The sequence below is a fragment of the Homarus americanus genome, unplaced genomic scaffold, assembly GCF_018991925.1.
Source record: "Homarus americanus isolate GMGI-L3 unplaced genomic scaffold, GMGI_Hamer_2.0 scaffold32929, whole genome shotgun sequence".
Taxonomy (NCBI): domain Eukaryota; kingdom Metazoa; phylum Arthropoda; class Malacostraca; order Decapoda; family Nephropidae; genus Homarus; species Homarus americanus.
This window is the reverse complement of record NW_024737097.1, coordinates 11,619,497-11,637,144: the sequence shown is the minus strand read 5'-3', so window position 1 is coordinate 11,637,144 and position 17,648 is coordinate 11,619,497. Positions and strand designations below refer to the sequence as shown.

The window sequence follows — 17,648 nt, the reverse complement described above, 5'->3', positions numbered from 1 at the left end:
GTAAGTTACGTATTGCTTGCATATATTATCAATATGTTAACAAAATTTTAAAATGATTAATTGTAATATAAACAATGCAAAAATATTAAAAAGCACAACTTTCTTGATATTTACTCCACTGGAAGCGAATGTAAACATAGAACAGATTACTCAAACGTACCAAGTTAGTTGCAATTTTTTTTATGTCTAGTGCAAACTATGGGATGTTTGTACTCAAATTAATCAATATCTTACAAGAATTCCAGCAACGTAAGTTAAATTCTTTCATGTCAATTCAGTAACAATTTATAAGTAAAAAAATTTAACGTTCCTCTATTTCACTGATAAAATACGCACTTGGCAACCTCCGCCCGGCTGTGTAAACAGACTAATCTTAGCAAAATATAACTTGCATTGCTGGAATCTTTGCAAGATAGTGATTAATTATAGTAATTTAGACATATAGTTTTTACAAGAGATAAAAATATTACTCCTTTAGTGCACTACATTTGAGTACAAAATGAGTACAGTAATAGGTTGCTCAAAATTATGGCTTTTTCACTGGAAAAGGTCTGTAGTATAACTAACCCCAGTGGTCGCTGTACTCGCATCTCCTATCATCGAAGAATATCGCTCATATAGCAAATATAAGGTCCTTAACCTCGTACAGGTTGACACCCCTTTATCCGAAAACCGAAAAGCTCTGAAAACCGAAAAAAAAATTTGTGGAGCAATTTTTTATTTTTTTTTATTTTATTTATTTATTTTTTTTTTACACGGGTATTAGCCCACCCGGGCACATGTCACTGACCCACATCGAGGCCTGGGGGGTGAAAATGTAAATGTAATAATAATTATAATACAGGTAATAATGATAATACAGTAATAATAATAATTATTCATAGTAAATAAAATTTTTAATAAAAAATACACACAAATAAAATAAGAATGATAACAATAATAATAATAATAATAATAAAGAAATACAAGAATGAAAAAAAGATCAAAAGTGATAAACATGACCTAGACCTATGAATTATTATTATAATTGTTGTTATTATTATATTTTAGCCCCCAGGCCCCAATGTGAGTCAGTGACCTGTGCCCGGGTGGGCTGATCCCTGTAAAAAAAAAAAAAAAAAACTAACCATTCTGAAATCCGAAAAATTCCAAAAACCGATATGCATCTGGTCCCAAGGATTTCGGATAAGGGATTGTCAACCTGTATCACCAAATTCTCCTATAAAGAATGCTCGTATAACAAGATCCCTCTGTATATATATATATGTATGTAGCAAGAACAGAGCAGCGGGCTCCCATAGCAAGGATATTGCACACACTTGTAATTTTCTCTCCTTTATTTACTCAAGAAATCATCCGAGGAAGGAAAGACTAGGACCTAGATCAGACATAACTAGTAATTACTGTATACATTGTACATACAAAACAAGCATTAACTGTTGTCATAATCACATATTGGCACAACACATCAGTAGGAACTAAATAGTACATAACAAAAAGCCCAACCCACCAGCATAACAAGGGGTGGACGCTCGGTGCCGACTCATTCAGGGGTGGTGAGAGATGAATGTCTGTAGAGCAATGCCTTTATTAGCCTCATTCTGGCTTACAAACTTCCTCCATGCATTCATCACATTCTTCATATAACACTCATTTTGCTCAACCTATCAAACACCCTAATAGAGCTAAAATTACTTGGTACAGACCTGTTGCTGGGCCCCGCTAACGTGCCTTCTCATAATGTAAACAAACCATGGCGTCCTTTCCCCTGGCTGGGCTGCGTTTGCTGGTCGCAAACCCCATTTTGAATCTACAAAATATACTCTTTTTTTTCTTTTTTTTTTTTTTCTTTCCTTCTCGGGACTTACAGAAATACATATCCATATTAAAAAATACTCTAAATCACCAATAGTTGTCTCTGGAGTTCCTCATACTACATCTGTATGCGCGCTTTGGGAAACTGGCTCTTTATTACTTATTTTTATTCATAGGGACAACAGTTAAGGTGGGAGAGATCCATCATTAATGTTTTAGCTTTGCTTGATTTTGGAGTGTAGCCCATTTGCAGAAGAGGAGAGTTCCTTGGAACCTCTAGGGTCAACCTGTAAGTAAGTAAATTGCTGAATATTAAATAGGATTTTGGGCTCCATTCCTCATGTCAATGTTTATTGCCTTGTCAAACCAAATTCACTAATTCCTAGCTTCTATTACCAAACATTGTTTGAACCTTTTGGAATTAGAAGGACAGTACAGGTCTGGCTGAAAGTATTGATAGATCTTAATTTATTGATTTATTTAATTACAGATGGAAAGAAAATATTGATATTTGTAGAGACAAGGGTTCAGACTGATTTTACTGGAGCCTACTTAAATAAACAAGGCATCACTGCAACAACAATTCATGGTGATCGATTTCAAAACCAACGTGAAGAAGCCTTGGCAGCTTTCAAGACAGGGCAGATCAATGTTCTTGTTGCAACATCAGTAGCTGCTCGTGGTTTGGGTAAGTCAAGATTGTGTCTGTACTGATAAATTTTTTCATGTGATGTCATTGAGGGCCATGGTGAGCAAGTTTTCACAAAAGTGTGCTCAACATGTCCCTTGTACATTCCTGTCTTTGCCTACTTTGGCATTGATCTATCTATATATATTTCTCAGTGAGTCTGGCACATACTTATAATTTTTATAGACATTTGAAATGGTTTTAGCGCAGTGGTTCTCAACCTTTTTTTGCTGCAACCCTAAATTTGCCACCTACAGGACCTCACAACTCTCTGGCATATGATGAATATTTAAATTTTTTTATACAGTAAAGCTTCGAATAACAATGGTAACGTGTCCTCCAATATTGCAGTGTAAGGTGAATCATTGTATCGTGAATCATTAATTACCATTAAAATAAAGTAATAATAATGAGATGCATTCCAAAGTCTGACCTTTTCATATCTTTTGTGTGGTCTTTACCCTCTTTTCCCCCAAAACAATGAAAAAAGGAAAAATGCAAACTATTCTTTAAATAATGTTTATGAATGCACTTTATACAATATAAATAAATAATAATGTGGTCACACAAAAGGAGATGGGATGCCATTGTTGTTGTCAGTGTTTACACCCATAATGTAAGTTATCCATTTGAAACTGAAGAAAATAAGACCCTGGTGGTTGTTGTAGTAAAATTAATGTAAAAAAAAGTCTTTTTGTTCAATCCAGAATGCGACGTCTAGCATTGATTACCCAAGCAGGAGGTGGAGAGGGAGGTGACATTGCGTATAAGGCTCCGCTAGCTTAGGTTCAGATTATAATTATAAACTTTTTGGAATATTTTCCAATATTAGGAACATTTACCGGAAGGTATAATTTTAATTTACATATCCCAATTAGGATACTCACTTTATTCTGATGAGGAAGAAATAGGTCCTGGTTGTGGAGATTAACTTGGTGGGGGAGGGGACCTCAGCACCACCACATGTGAAGCATCTTACAGAGATAGATGAAGATAGCTGTTTTGAAAGGTTTTTGAAGATTTCCAAAAGCCCACTTCTTTGATCTGACCGAGGCTCATATGACTTGGAGACAATTTCTTGCCATCTTGTGATGAGAATACACAGGGGCCTCGATTAGGGAATCTGGTTAACCATTCTTGAAGAATCTTAACTGGGCACAATATATGAGGAACCCTTGCCTCACCCATTAGCAGTTTTATCCTGATAGGTTGAGCCTGAAAATCCTCTCGTCATTTTTTCTTAGAATCTCGGTAGGAAAAAGAGTGACCTCTTCTTCATGAAATGCCAATAATGATGGATTATTGGAAATTGAAATTAGCTCACTGATTCTCATACCTGTTGCTATTGAAGCAAGGCTGTCATCTGGAGCAATCTATCCCAGTTCAGATTTATAGCTGCGGTAGAACCTGTTCTGATCCTGCATTACTCTCCGCCACCTCCAGTGGCCCTTCTAATGCCTCAGCATAACTCCTCTTAGCAACCACCTCCATTCTATCGGCTACTTCCTCAGTCTTAGCAAGGATCTCTTTCCCAACTTGTTCTAGTTTGGCAACCAGCAAGGCTCCAGCTTCATCTATTTTCGTCCGTAGGGAACTCGTTCCCCTATGGCTTGCAATTGCCTCATTCACCTTGACTATGCAGTCAGGGCATACCAGCAACAGCCTTCATGCTTTACGGCTGCTTGCATGTTCCTAAACGTTGCAATGGTCAGGCCTGTATTATCCATATCCGTCATCCCCCCACAGTAATCACATATCATATCCCTCATGGTGGTTGTTTTTACTTTTACTTACTTTTATCCTCTTCACCACTGATCGGCTTGTTAGCTGCTAGGGCGGTCGGTCACGTCTCTGATTACTTTTCCCTTTTTTTTATCCTCTTCACCAAAAGATTGGCTCTTTAGCCGCTTGGACCATCGGTCACGTCTCAGTTATGCACTGTTGGCAAGTACTGGGCATGCATCGGCTCCTGAATGTACCTGACCCGCTCCAGTGTTGGTCAAGTCTTGTCTTGAAAGAGCTCACACTCGGTGCCGTCACAACACTTTTTGGTAGATTGTTCCAAGAGTTCACAACTCTCGCTCCGAAAAAGTTTGCCCTCGCAGTTTTCTGGACCTGCGGTTTTTCAATCTTGAGCTGTGACCAGGCGCTCCAATCTTTCAGGGTAGCTGAGGTGCCGAAGTGCAGGCACTAGTCTGGTGGCCCTCTTTTGAACATTTTCAACCAACTGACAGTCCCTAGCATATCTCGGGGACCAGACGTGGTGACAGTACTCCAAATGGGGAAGCACTTCACTCTTGAAGATCGATACGAGGGACGGACTGTCTAGATATCTCAACGACCTTCTTATAAGACCCAATAATTTATTTGCCTGATTTACCTTCTCGAAATGGCCCGAGAACTTCAGCTCATTGTCAACATACACACCTAGGCCCTTCTCACATTCAGTTTCAAATAGTGCAGTTTCTTCATCCCATTGGGACATATGATACGCCTCCTTACCGTTGGTATGCCTCAGGTGCATCCTCTTACACTTCGTGACATTGAATCTCAGCAGCCATTTCTTTGTTCATTCTTGGAGCCCACAGAGGTCCTTCTGCAGCTCGTCACAGTCCGCTTGGTTCTTGATTTCCCAAAATAACTTGGCGTCATCGGCAAACATTTGTATGGAGGAGTATACAGTGGGGTATGCTATAACGAACGGATCCTACTACAAATATTCCTATAACGAACGGTTTTACCTATAAAATTGAGAATGCTATAACGAATGAAACTCCTACAACGAACATTATTAAAAAAAAAATTTTTTTTTTTTTTTTTACTAAATTATTGTTTTTTTATTACAAATATTAATGATATTCTTTATTTCAGGGGGTTAGATGCATATTTATGCACTTTTTTACAATTTTTACAATTTTATATTATATTTTTCAGTGTTAAGTGGTTGTATTTGGGGGCCTGGAACGGATTAATCCTATAACGAACGAATGCTATAACGAACAAGGTTCTAGAACCAATTAGATTCGTTATAGCATACTCCACTGTACAACGTCAGGCATGTCATTTATGAAACAAACAAACAACAGCAGGCCCAATACACTGCCCTGTGGTACCCTGCTTGTGGCAGGTATGGATGACGATTTCGTGCCATTAATCACCACACACTGCTTGCGGTCATGTAGAAAGTCTTCTATCCACGCTAGGACATTTCCTCGAATTCCGTACCCTTCCAGTTTGATTTTCAGCCTTTCGTGGGGTTCACTATCGAAAGCCTTAGCAAAATTTAGGTAAATATTGTCGATATTACCACCCCGTTCCAGAATATGGCAGCGCTGTATTCCATGTAGCGTGTGTGAGAGTGAGGCGGAGCGGACAACTACGTCATCAACATGGCGGTAAACAAATGCTATCATTGATGCGCTTGGACGCTTACTGCAAAATCTCCGTTATTCAAGAGAATCCAGACGTTATTATTGAAAATGGGTAGTGGGGTATGCTATAACGAATGTAATTGGTTCCAGAACCTCATTCGTTATAGCATTCGTTCGTTATAGGATTAATCCGTTCCAGGCCCCCAAATACAACCACTTAACACTGAAAAAATTCTGTGGAATATGTAAAAAATACGGTAATTTATCTTACCTTAGTGTTGTTCAGGAGGCAGAGGAGGAGGGGGGAGGAGAGAATTATGGAGAAGAGGTGGAAGGAGAGGAGTCATCCTTCCTAGCCCTCTTTGGTGACTGTCTCACAGGCACTTTGTCTGTAGGGTCTTTTGTTACCTTTGTAAAGAAGGAATCCAGGGTTGGCTGCTTCAACCTTGATTTCTGGATCTTCCAAAAGTTGTTCATAACATTGTCATTAAACACACTGATGGCCTTTTGCACAGAACCAACATCAGGATGATAATCCTCAGCAAGCTTGGACAGTTTGCTCCAGCAAAAGAACGCATCCTTGAGATCTTTGGCTGGAATGATGTGGCTTTCCTCCTTGTCCTCCTCCTCCCCTGACTCCTCAGAAGTTAAGCTCCACTTCAGTGTCTCATTTTCCTCTTTGTGAAGCTCAAGCAGCTCCTCAGTGGACAATTCCTTACTGTGCTCTTCCACCAACTCCTCAACATCATCATCATCCACTTCCAGGCCCATGGAATTGCCCTGAGACACAATTTCATGAACAACAGCCTCTTCTTCGAAGCCTTCAAAGTTTCATTGAAGGACACATTCAGGCCACAATGGCCTCCAAGCAGCACAAAGACACCTCACAGTAACCTCTTTCCAGGCTGAGGTAATTAATAAAACAGCTTCTGCTATATTGAAGTGACTCTTCCAAAATTCCTTCAAGCTAACATCACTGGAAGAAGTGGACGCAAAACATTTTCTAAACAGTGCCTTTGTGTACAGCTTCTTAAAGTTAGAAATTACCTGTTGATCCATGGGCTGGATGAGAGGTGTTGTGTTGGGTGGCAAGAAGTGCACAGTGATGAAGTTGAACTCCTCTGGCAATTCAACCATCAAATTAGGAGGGTGGGCTGGTGCATTGTCCATCACCAACAAAGCTATCAGTGGAAGATTATTCTCCCTGAGGTATTCCCGAACACTGGGTCCAAACACCTCAATCACCCACTCAGAGAATAAATTCCTGGTCACCCAAGCCTTTGGGTTTGACCGCCACATAACACCAAGGCGGTTCTTCCTAATTTTTTTGAAAGCTCTGGGGTTTTCTGCGTGGTACGCAAGGAGTGGCTTTATTTTGCACAAAGAAGGAGGGTAAGCCTGTCTGTCATTGGCTTATGGCCAGAGACAGAAGTTTCCTCCTTGGTAATGTATGTATGGCGAGGCATTTTTTTTCCAAAAAAGTCCAGTTTCATCACAGTTGAATACTTGCTGAGAAACAAAGCCTCCCTCTTTAATAATATTCAAAAAAATGTCATGGTGTTCCTTAGCTGCTTCCTTATCTGCACTAGCAGCATCACCATGTCTCACAACACTATGTATTTTATTTCTCCTTCTGAAACCAGTAAACCACCCCTTGGTACCCCTAAACACTGGCACATCACTATCACTTGCACTGGGAGTCTTGGCTTTAAGGTCCTCAAACAATTGTCTGGCCTTCTCACAAATTATAGCTTCACTAATGCTATCACCTGCCATTTCTTTCTCCTTTATCCACACTAAGAGTAAATTTTCCATCTCTTCAATCACATTACACCTTGCTTTGCTAAGTCTAGAGATTCCCTTAGCCACTTGCACTGTTTTCAACTCCTCTTTATTCTTTAAAATCGTACATATAGTCGATTTAGCCATCCCATACTCATCACTAAGTTTCGCAATGCTTGTTCCATCCTCACGTTTCTTTATGATTTCTTTCTTAGTTTCAAGAGTTATGAGCTTTCTCACTCGCTTTGGATGATTCATTGTCACAATTGTACACTTGTATAACAAAATATTTATACAAATAACTCCATTTCCACATCAAAAGACGAAATTTCAACAATAACAGTGGTGCACTGGCTACACAATGAGACAAAGATGGCGCCTGACGCTCTTGTTGTGGGTCGCGGTACAACAATATTCATGCGCCAGGCGAAATAGTCCCGTATTCATCCGCGTTCGTTGTAGGAGTTGCGTTCGTTATAGCATTCTCAATTTTATAGGTAAAACCGTTCGTTATAGGTTAGTAGTTCATACCCCACTGTATATATATATATATATATATATATATATATATATATATATATATATATATATATATATATATATATATATATATATATATATATATATATATATATATATATATATATATGTATATATATATGTATATATATATATATATATATATATATATATATATATATATATATATATATATATATATATATATATATATATATATATACATACAGCTAGACCCGACTACTACGTGACTTACGTCCATTGGTACTTACGACCTGCTTTGACCGTACGTCCATACGGGACATACGACTGCGACCGCCGTGACCAAAAATTTTTTCAAATGACGCGCGCATTTTCTATACCGAAACGTTTCCGTCCCGGGCGAGAGGGAGGGGTGTCTTGGGTCGCCTCGTGGCTGCACTCACTCAGTGGAGCGCTTTGTTTGTGTTTGGCTATCGTATCCTATACTGATCGCGCTGTGAACTTTCGTTATTATTGTATTTAATTGACTTTATAATGACTGGAAAGCGTAAAAGTGAGAGTGCTGGTGGTACTCCAAGGAAAAGGAGACAGGCAATTACTTTTGAGATGAAACTGAAGATAATAACACAGTATGAGAATGGAAAAACAGTAGCAACAATCTCACGCGACCTAGGTTTCTCACACTCGACTATATCCACTATTCTGAAGGACAAGGAACGTATTCGTGAAGTAGTGAAAGGAACAACACCTATAAAGGGAACTATAATATCAAAGAAAAGACAAGGTCCTATCCACGATATGGAAAAATTATTGGTGATATGGATAGAAGACCAGATACAGAAGCGTGTACCCTTAAGTGTTCTAACCATACAGGCTAAAGCAAGAAGCCTGTTCCAAAGCCTGAAGGAGCAGGCAGGAGATGAATGTGATCAAACCTTTACAGGAAGTCATGGGTGGTTTGATAGATTTAAAAAACGCTACAGTCTACACAATGTTAAGGTGAGTGGAGAGGCAGCTAGTGCCGATGTTGGTGCTGCCGAAGCTTTTAAGGAGGAGTTAGATGATGTGATTGTGGAAGGGAATTATTTGCCTGAGCAAATATTCAATGTGGATGAGACTGGATTATTGTGGAAACGCATGCCTGAGTGGACATACATCCACAAAGAGGCAAAAAAAAATGCCCGGATTCAAGGCATTCAAGGACAGAATTACACTTCTGTTGGGGGGGAATGTTGCTGGTTTCAAGCTAAAACCCTTCATGATCTATCATTCAGAGAACCCCAGGGCTTATAAACATATCAGCAAGCACACACTGCCAGTGTTTTATCGCAGTAACAAGAAAGCCTGGATGACCCTAGTACTGTTTGAGGATTGGTTCATGACTTGTTTCATTCCACGAGCCAAGGAATATTGTCTGCAACAAAGGATTCCATTCAAGATTTTACTGATTTTGGATAATGCTCCGGGACACCCACCACACCTGGACGACATGCACCCTGATGTTAAGGTAGTGTACATTCCACCTAACACTACCTCTATCATCCAACCCATGGATCAAGGTGCTATTGCTGCCTTTAAAGCGTATTATTTACGCACGACCTTCGCTCAGGCTGTTGCTGCTACTGAAGGTGAGAAAACGCTCAGACAGTTTTGGAAGGAGTACAACATTTTGTCATGTATAAAGAACATTAGTACAGCATGGGATCAGGTTACAAAACATTGCATGAATGGAATATGGAAGAAAATCCTGAAAAGATATGTGCACAGTTTCAAAGGATTTAATGAAAATGAAGTTATTTTGGATATTAGTAACAGGATAGTGGAGTTAGGTAAACAGCTGGAGTTAGAAATTGATACTGAAGATGTTGGACAGTTGGTTGAAAGTGTAGCAGAAGAGCTCAGTAACGAGGATCTTATTGAACTAGATGCACAGAAAGTTGCAGAGGAAGAAGAGAGACAAAATGTAGAAGAAGAGCCTGCACCCCCCCAAAAAGTTTTCGGTGAAACATATGGCAGAGGCATTTGCTACAATTAATAAAGGAATGCAAATGTTTGATGGCATGGATCAAAATTATGAGCGTTATGCCAAAGTTGACAGAATGATCCAAGATGCACTTGCTTGCTACAGAGAAATTTATAATGAAAAGGAAAAGCAAACTGTGCAGTCTAAATTGGACATCTATTTCAAGAAGTCCCCCAGTACTGGCTCCTCACGCCCCACCAGTGCTGCCTCTTCACTCCCTCAAGATGATCCAATACCTTCAACCAGCAAGTTACCACAGTACATAAACCTGTCTGAAGGAAGCGACATTGATGACCCACCCAGCCCTGTCTCCTCTTCTGCTTCTTCCAATTAATATAGTCTCCATGTATCCTGTAAATAGAAAATTATGGGGGCCCTGTGTGCATTCAGCTGACTACATTTAAGGTAAGTGCTCAGTCACACTGTATCCATTCCTCATTATTTATTACTTTTACTGTACTGTATCCATTCCTCATTATTTTTTACGTTTAGTGTACTGTATTTCATTGTAGATTTTTAAAAAAAATTTGAAAAAAAAAAATTTTTGAATTTTTTTTTTTTTGAAAATTTTATTTTTTTTTTTTTTTTTATCTATATCGGACTTACGACCATATCGGACTTACGACCTGGATTTGGGTCCCTAACCCCGTCGTAAGTCGGGGTCTAGGTGTGTGTATATATATATATATATATATATATATATATATATATATATATATATATATATATATATATATATACATACATACATATATCGGGATTTAGCTATTATTTATTAAAAAAAAATTAATTTCGTTGTAAATACGAACAAAATAATGGCGTAAATTGAATTGGGGTCCAAAATTAACCAGGGTCTTAGATATGAATCTTTGTTAGTAGAACCGTCGTTATCGGAGGCTTTTCTGTAGTTTCTTTTGATACAAAATTTTTAAAAAGTTAAGTACTGTAAATGTAAAGGAAGTCGACTAAAACTGAAGCATGTAAGTTGCATGAAAGTTCAAATATTTTGAAGAAATTACTCTGAAGTTGACTACCTAATTATATTTCTCTCTCTCTCCCCCAAAAAAGGCCAGTAGATATTTTCTGCTTTAGGGTCAAAATCACTGACAGCCATTATAGGGGTACAACAATAACCAGCTGTTCTAGTGTTAAGTATATCTCTCAGGGATTACGTCCCAAATTCCCATTAGGCCCCAGTCCCTGCTAATTACTGGAGAAATCTTGATATTATATATCCCCATTTGGCGAGGTATTGTTGCATATTGAAATGTATTAAAGTTATTTAAAGATTCTTCACGCCCTTTACAGTTTTATATTTTTGTTCATTATCTTTGCAGACATTGTTGGAGTTGAGTTTGTGATAAACTATGATTTGCCAAAATCTGTGGAAGAGTATGTTCATCGTATTGGCCGAACTGGTAGAGTAGGCAATCCTGGACATGCTCTGAGCTTCTTTGATGAAAAACGTGACTTACATCTTGCAAAAGATCTGATGAAAATCTTCAGTGAAGTAAGTACTGTACTGCATATTTAATATTTTGTTTAGAGACCCCTCTCTCTTATCATTTCTGGTTGATTCTGTCCAGAGAGCTTTCCAGTAGATGAAAGAATAAGGATTGTTCACAGAAAATTAATGCCATCTTTCCCAGAACTGTGAGTAGATGTAGTGTAAACATTAATGACTCACCCCCATCCCTTTGTCTGGGAATTTTTTCAGAAAATGTGCTTAATTTTCACCCTCAGAAGCTCATCATAGACCTGGAAAAGAGATAATTTTTCCCGGAAAAATTCAGATCCAATTTAAATCCCGGGTAATGAAGAGGTTTGGCTAATGGAGATAAAGGTTCAGTAGAATGTCAATTTAAAGCGATTCAATGTAAGATTATTGACTTAAAGCGACACCCACAATTAAAGACAATGTTATAATTTAAAGCGAATCTTTCCTATTTTGCTCGAGTCAATCTCGCGCATCATATCAATCTGGTGCATCATATTTAAAATTTTGTGCCTAATGTTTCTCTGGGCACGCTACACTGTCCAAATGGCAAAGCTGTACTGTACATGTACTCAAAATCATGTACAGTACAGTGAACCCTCAATTTACGCGGTTAATTCAACCCACAGGGTACCGCGGAAGTGAGAAACGCTTAAAGTGAACAACATAACATATGGGATTAATTGAAATAGAGATCGGGCCGACCCCCAAACTCCACTTTTTCAAACACAATACCTACGTTGTAGTAAAAATAACTTCTTAATATTATGATGGTATGCACACAATTAATAATTAAGAGAAATATCAATAATATTAGGTTTTTTAACACTTAATTAGTAGAAAAGATGGCTGGGCACACTGGGATGGGGGGTTGGTTTCGAGGCAGAGGACAGATTATTGGCCCTCACCTGTATCACTTGTATCAATTGTATCACTATCCACCACAGAGGCTTGCAGGGCCTCTTTGTCAAACCCCTCAAAGTCCATATAAATCCATATCCTCACTATAATTATCACTATCACTGACTTGGGCCGGCTGTGGTGGGTGGCGGGTGAAGAACTCGGTAATGTTTTGATGACTGGGCGACCTTGTGCGCACCCTGCTCACGCTGCTTACACAACATGGCGGAGGGCGGGAGAGATTGCGGGAGGTTTGGATCCAAAAATGGTGCGGCTCGCCAGCCGCTCTCCGCGTAAAGGGGTACACGCACCGTGGAATGTGAGCATTCCGGTTTCGGCAGGGGACCGCGTAAATGTGGAAACACGGAATGTGGAACCGCGTAAAGCGAGGGTTGACTTTATACTAAATGATTACTAAAATTTTTGTCTAGTGGAAACTATAGCACTTATATATTCAAATTAATCACTATCTTATAAGAATTCCAGCAATGTAAATTATTTTCTTCAGGTCACTTCTGTGACATTTTATAAACAAAAAACAAAAACTCAATCTAAAGGACATAAACAAACAAATAAATACTTCACTAGACCTTAGGCGCCAACTGTCAAAACATGTCACTTCCCTCCCTCCTCCTCCCTCCCTCCCTCCCTCCTCCCTCCCTCCCCCCCCCTTCCCCCTTCCCCTCCCCCCCCCCATCTTCCCAGCCAGGGTTTCACGTTTTAGGCTTAAAGTTTTTATCTTATATAATGTCACAGACTAAAGTTATGAGAATATAATTTTTATTGCTGGAATCTTTGCAAGACAGCGTATAATTTAAATATAAATGTCATATATTTTGTACAAGAGATAAAAATATTTGCTCTTTGTAATAAAATTCTTAAATTAGAACTAAAATTTGTATGTAATGCGAGCTATAGCATGTTTATATTCAAATTAATCACTATCTTATAAGAATTCCAGCAATGTAAATTATATTCTCCCATGTCAGTTCAGTGACATTTCACAAGAGAAAAATTTAGTCACTTTTAAGGACAGATAAATAAATAAGCACTAGACCTTGGCATCAACTGTCAAACAAATCACCTCACCTCCCTCCCTCCATCTTCCCAGCCAATAAACAGACCATTTCGCATCCCTCAATTTTAGCTGTGTTGATTTATGAGTTTTTTTTTATCATAATACGAAAAAAAACAATGTTTTGTGTATTCTATGAGATGGGCTGAGGTGCTCTGGGTAGACTTTGTCTTTTTAGTAATTTGTGTTTCTCTCGTGTACCAAACTAAATTACACCATTGAAACAACATTTTGATTTAGTGCGAATTCGGTGTAAAGCGACCTCTCTTGGAACGTATCTCGCATTATATGGACATTCTACTGTATACCCGAATAACCGATAGTTATGCAGTTTGTGAAAAGTAGACGGTTATTGAAGCAATTAATCCCATAAGAATATAACAAATTTGAGAGGTTAGGGGCCGGCCACGCCCTAAAAACTCCCATATATCCTCGATATATTTGTCATGCACACTGACAATCAACAAAATAAAGCAGACATGTGAAGCAAGCATAATAGCATTAAATAAGGAACGTAAAGCATAAATTGAGACTTATTTACCTATATTGAGGATAGTGGAGACAGTCTAGGTTGGCAAGTTCAATTTTCTATCAATCTTTGCTGGTCCATTACCACTCTTATTACTTATATTCTCTGAGGCGCTGATCGACTCATTGGGCGGTTGGTCATGTCTCTGTTATGCACTGTGGGCAAGTAATGGGCATGAACTGGCTCCTGAATGTATCTGAAACTGCTTCAGTGTTGGTCAAGTCTGGTTTTGAAAGAGCTCACACTTGATGCCATCACAATATACTCTTGCAGATTACAGTATTCCAAGAGCTCACAATTCTCACTCCAAAAATGTTTGCCCTTGGTTTTTTCTGGACTTCAACCTTGAGCTGCAACCCATTGTGGGGTGGGCATCTGCCACCTCCAGGTATGGACACTCAACTGAATAGTGCCCTCTGAGATGTTTATTCACTTCAGTTAGGTCATCCCTTGCCTGCCTCTACTATAAGTTAGGCAATTGTAGGCACTAATCTCTCTGGGTAACTGAGGTGCTGTAGTCCAGACACCAGTCAGGTGACCCTTTGGACATTTTCAATCAACTGACAATCTCTAGCATATCTCAGGGACCAAACAGGATGACAGTACTCCGTACGGAGAAGCACCTCACTGGTGAAGATCATTATGAGGGACGGATGTTCTGGATATTTGAATGACCTTATAAGACCTACTAGTTTCGTTGCTTGATTCACTTTCTTCTTACAATGGCCCGAGAACTTAAGTTCATTGTCAACGTACACACCCAGGCTCTCTTCACATTTGGTCTCTTTTTTAATGCAGATTCTTCATCCTGTTGGGATATGTTGTATGCCTCCTTCCTGTTGATACGACCTAGGTGCACCCTCTTACACTTCCTTCATGACATTGAATCTTAGCAGCCATTTCTTCAACCATTCTTGAAGCTCACAGATCTTTCTGTACCTCTTCACAGTCTGTTTGGTTTTTAATTTCCCTGAATAACTTGGCATCATCCACAAGCATTTGTATGGAGTAGTGTATATCTTCTGGCATGAAACAAACAAAGAACAAAAGGCCCTATACACTGCCCTGTGGTACCACGCATGTTACAGGTACACATTACAATTTTGTGCCATTAATCACCACACACTGCATGCGATCATGAAGAAAGTCTCCAATCCACACAAGACATTTCTCGAATCCTGTACCCTTCCAGTTTAATCCTCATCCTTTCATGGGGGTATGCTGTTGAAAGCCTTGGCAAATTCTAGGTTTGTATACCTGATATTACTGCCTTGTTCCAGAATTGAGTCCAAACATCTAGGACCTTGTTTAATTGTGTTAAGCAGGAGCATCTCGGCATAAAACCGTGTTGGCAGTTCTTTACAGGGTTGTTTCGTTGTAGATGTTCCATCATGGCATCTCTTATGATGCTCTCTAGTTCTTTACACACTGCGCTGATTGGCTCACTGGTCAATAATTATTCGTGGATTGACAATTGCTCTTCTTGAATAAAGGGCTCACATCAGCCATTTTCCGGTAACTGGGGACCTTTTGCTCATCCAGGCATTTACAGAACAGGATCTTAAGGTGCTCCTCAAGCTCGTTGCACAACACTTAACACTGGGCTGCACCATGTCATGGCCGGAACTCTTATGAACCTTTATATTTGACAATCTATTACTTATACTCATCTTAGAACACAATGTGGGTCAGTGCTGTGTCAAACTGTCTTACCTCAAACACAGGAAGATTGTTTACATCCTGCATCTTCTCTTGTGAACACTGAGGAAAAGAATGTTCAATGCCTCTGCCTTGTCCTGGTCGGAATCTGTGTAACTACCATCTTCAAGCCTCGGATCCAATATGCCTACTCACATTCTTAATTTCAACTTTGCGTAACAGTAAAGCGTCTTTGAGTTTGACTTGACTTCGCTTGCAATCAGCCTCTGGAACCTTTTCATCCCTTCTACACTCTTGATTTTTCTTGTTTCCAGCATCTGGCATACATCCTCCTAGTTTGCTCATCATTTGTCCTAACCCCTGTCTTGAAATTCTGAGTTTTTACTTAACTTTGTCAACTGCTGCATGATTCATGTGTAACAGTCTCCTTGTATTACTGGTGCCTTATCACATCACATCAAATAAGAGGAACTATCACTATATAGTCATGATTGCGTAATACAGTGGAACATCGATATAACGCGAGGTACATTCCAAGAGAGGTCACTTTAAACCAAATTCCCACTAAATCGAAGTGTTGTTTCAATGGAATAATTTAGTTTAGTACTTGAGAGAAACACAAAACACTAAAAAGACTGAGAGTCTACCCAGATGCACTGCAGCCCATCTCCTAGAATAAACAAAACATTATTTTTTGTAGTATTATGTTAAAACAAACACTCATAAATCAACACAGCTAAAATTATGGGACGTGAAATGGTCTGTTTACTAGCGAACAGCTGATGGGAAGATGGGGGGGGGGGGATATGATATGTTTGACAGTTGATGCCAAGGTCTAGTACTTATTTATTTATCTGTCCTTAAGAGTGATTTTAAGTTCTTGTCTTATAAAATGTCACTGAACTGACATGTTCTAATTAATCTTATTACAAAGGGGCAAATTTTTTTTTCTCTTGTGCAAAACATATGACGTTCGTTTTCAAATTATTCGCGGTCTTGCAAGGATTCTAGCAATGCAAATTATAATCTCCTAATTTTAGTCTGATATTATATAAGATAAAAACTGTAAGCCTCTGCCTCAAAACCCAAACTTTTCCTTCTTCTTGGAAGCATGCCTTGGTTCAGCCCATCCGGAAGAAGGGTGACCATTCTAATCCCTCTAACTATCGCCCCATGACCCTAACTTCATCCCTCTCTAAGATTTTCGAAACTACCCTGAACTCCCATTTTCTCCGTCACCTTGAACGCCTTTCTCTTTTGTTGGATCACCAGTATGCCTTTTGTCAGGTGAGATCTACTGGTGATCTGCTCTCCTATTGCACCCATATTTGGTCATCCTCTCTTAGGGATTATGGGGAAACTTTTGTTCGTGGCCCTCAACATCTCCAAAGCATTTGACAGGGTATGGCTCAAGTCTTTGCTATCTAAACTTCCCTCTTTTGGTTTCTCTCCCCCACTTTGCTTTCTTATCTCTAGCTTCCTTGAGAACCGATCCATGGCAGTTGTTGTCGAGGGATTGATCTCTCGCTCTTTCTCTACCAGTAGTGGTGTCCCACAGAGTTCTCTTCTTTCACCTGCTCTCTTCCTTCTTTTTATCAATGATTTACTTCACACTGCAACTAATTCTAGCAACTAATTCTATCCATTCTTACGCTGATGATTCTACTCTTCACTCTTCTCCACATTTTCCCCTTCCTCCTAACTCTCAAGCCTGATCGTTTTCTAGAACTGATATCATTACTGTACTTCTATCAATGCGGATCTGTGCAGCATCTGAATGGGGAGGTACAAACTTGGTTAAGTTCAATAG

The 17,648-nt window shown here is 39.1% G+C and overlaps 1 protein-coding gene across 1 annotated transcript in view; it reads left to right on the top strand.

Moving 5' to 3' along the window:
* The window catches only part of LOC121873207 (probable ATP-dependent RNA helicase vasa-like), a gene marked incomplete in the record, with an annotated part of 127,150 nt that overhangs the window by 101,386 nt on the left and 8,116 nt on the right, over positions 1-17,648 (top strand). Inside the window, 2 exon segments of the mRNA XM_042376560.1 lie at positions 2,306-2,503; positions 11,518-11,690. Of these exon segments, the coding sequence (XP_042232494.1) occupies positions 2,306-2,503; positions 11,518-11,690 (371 nt within the window).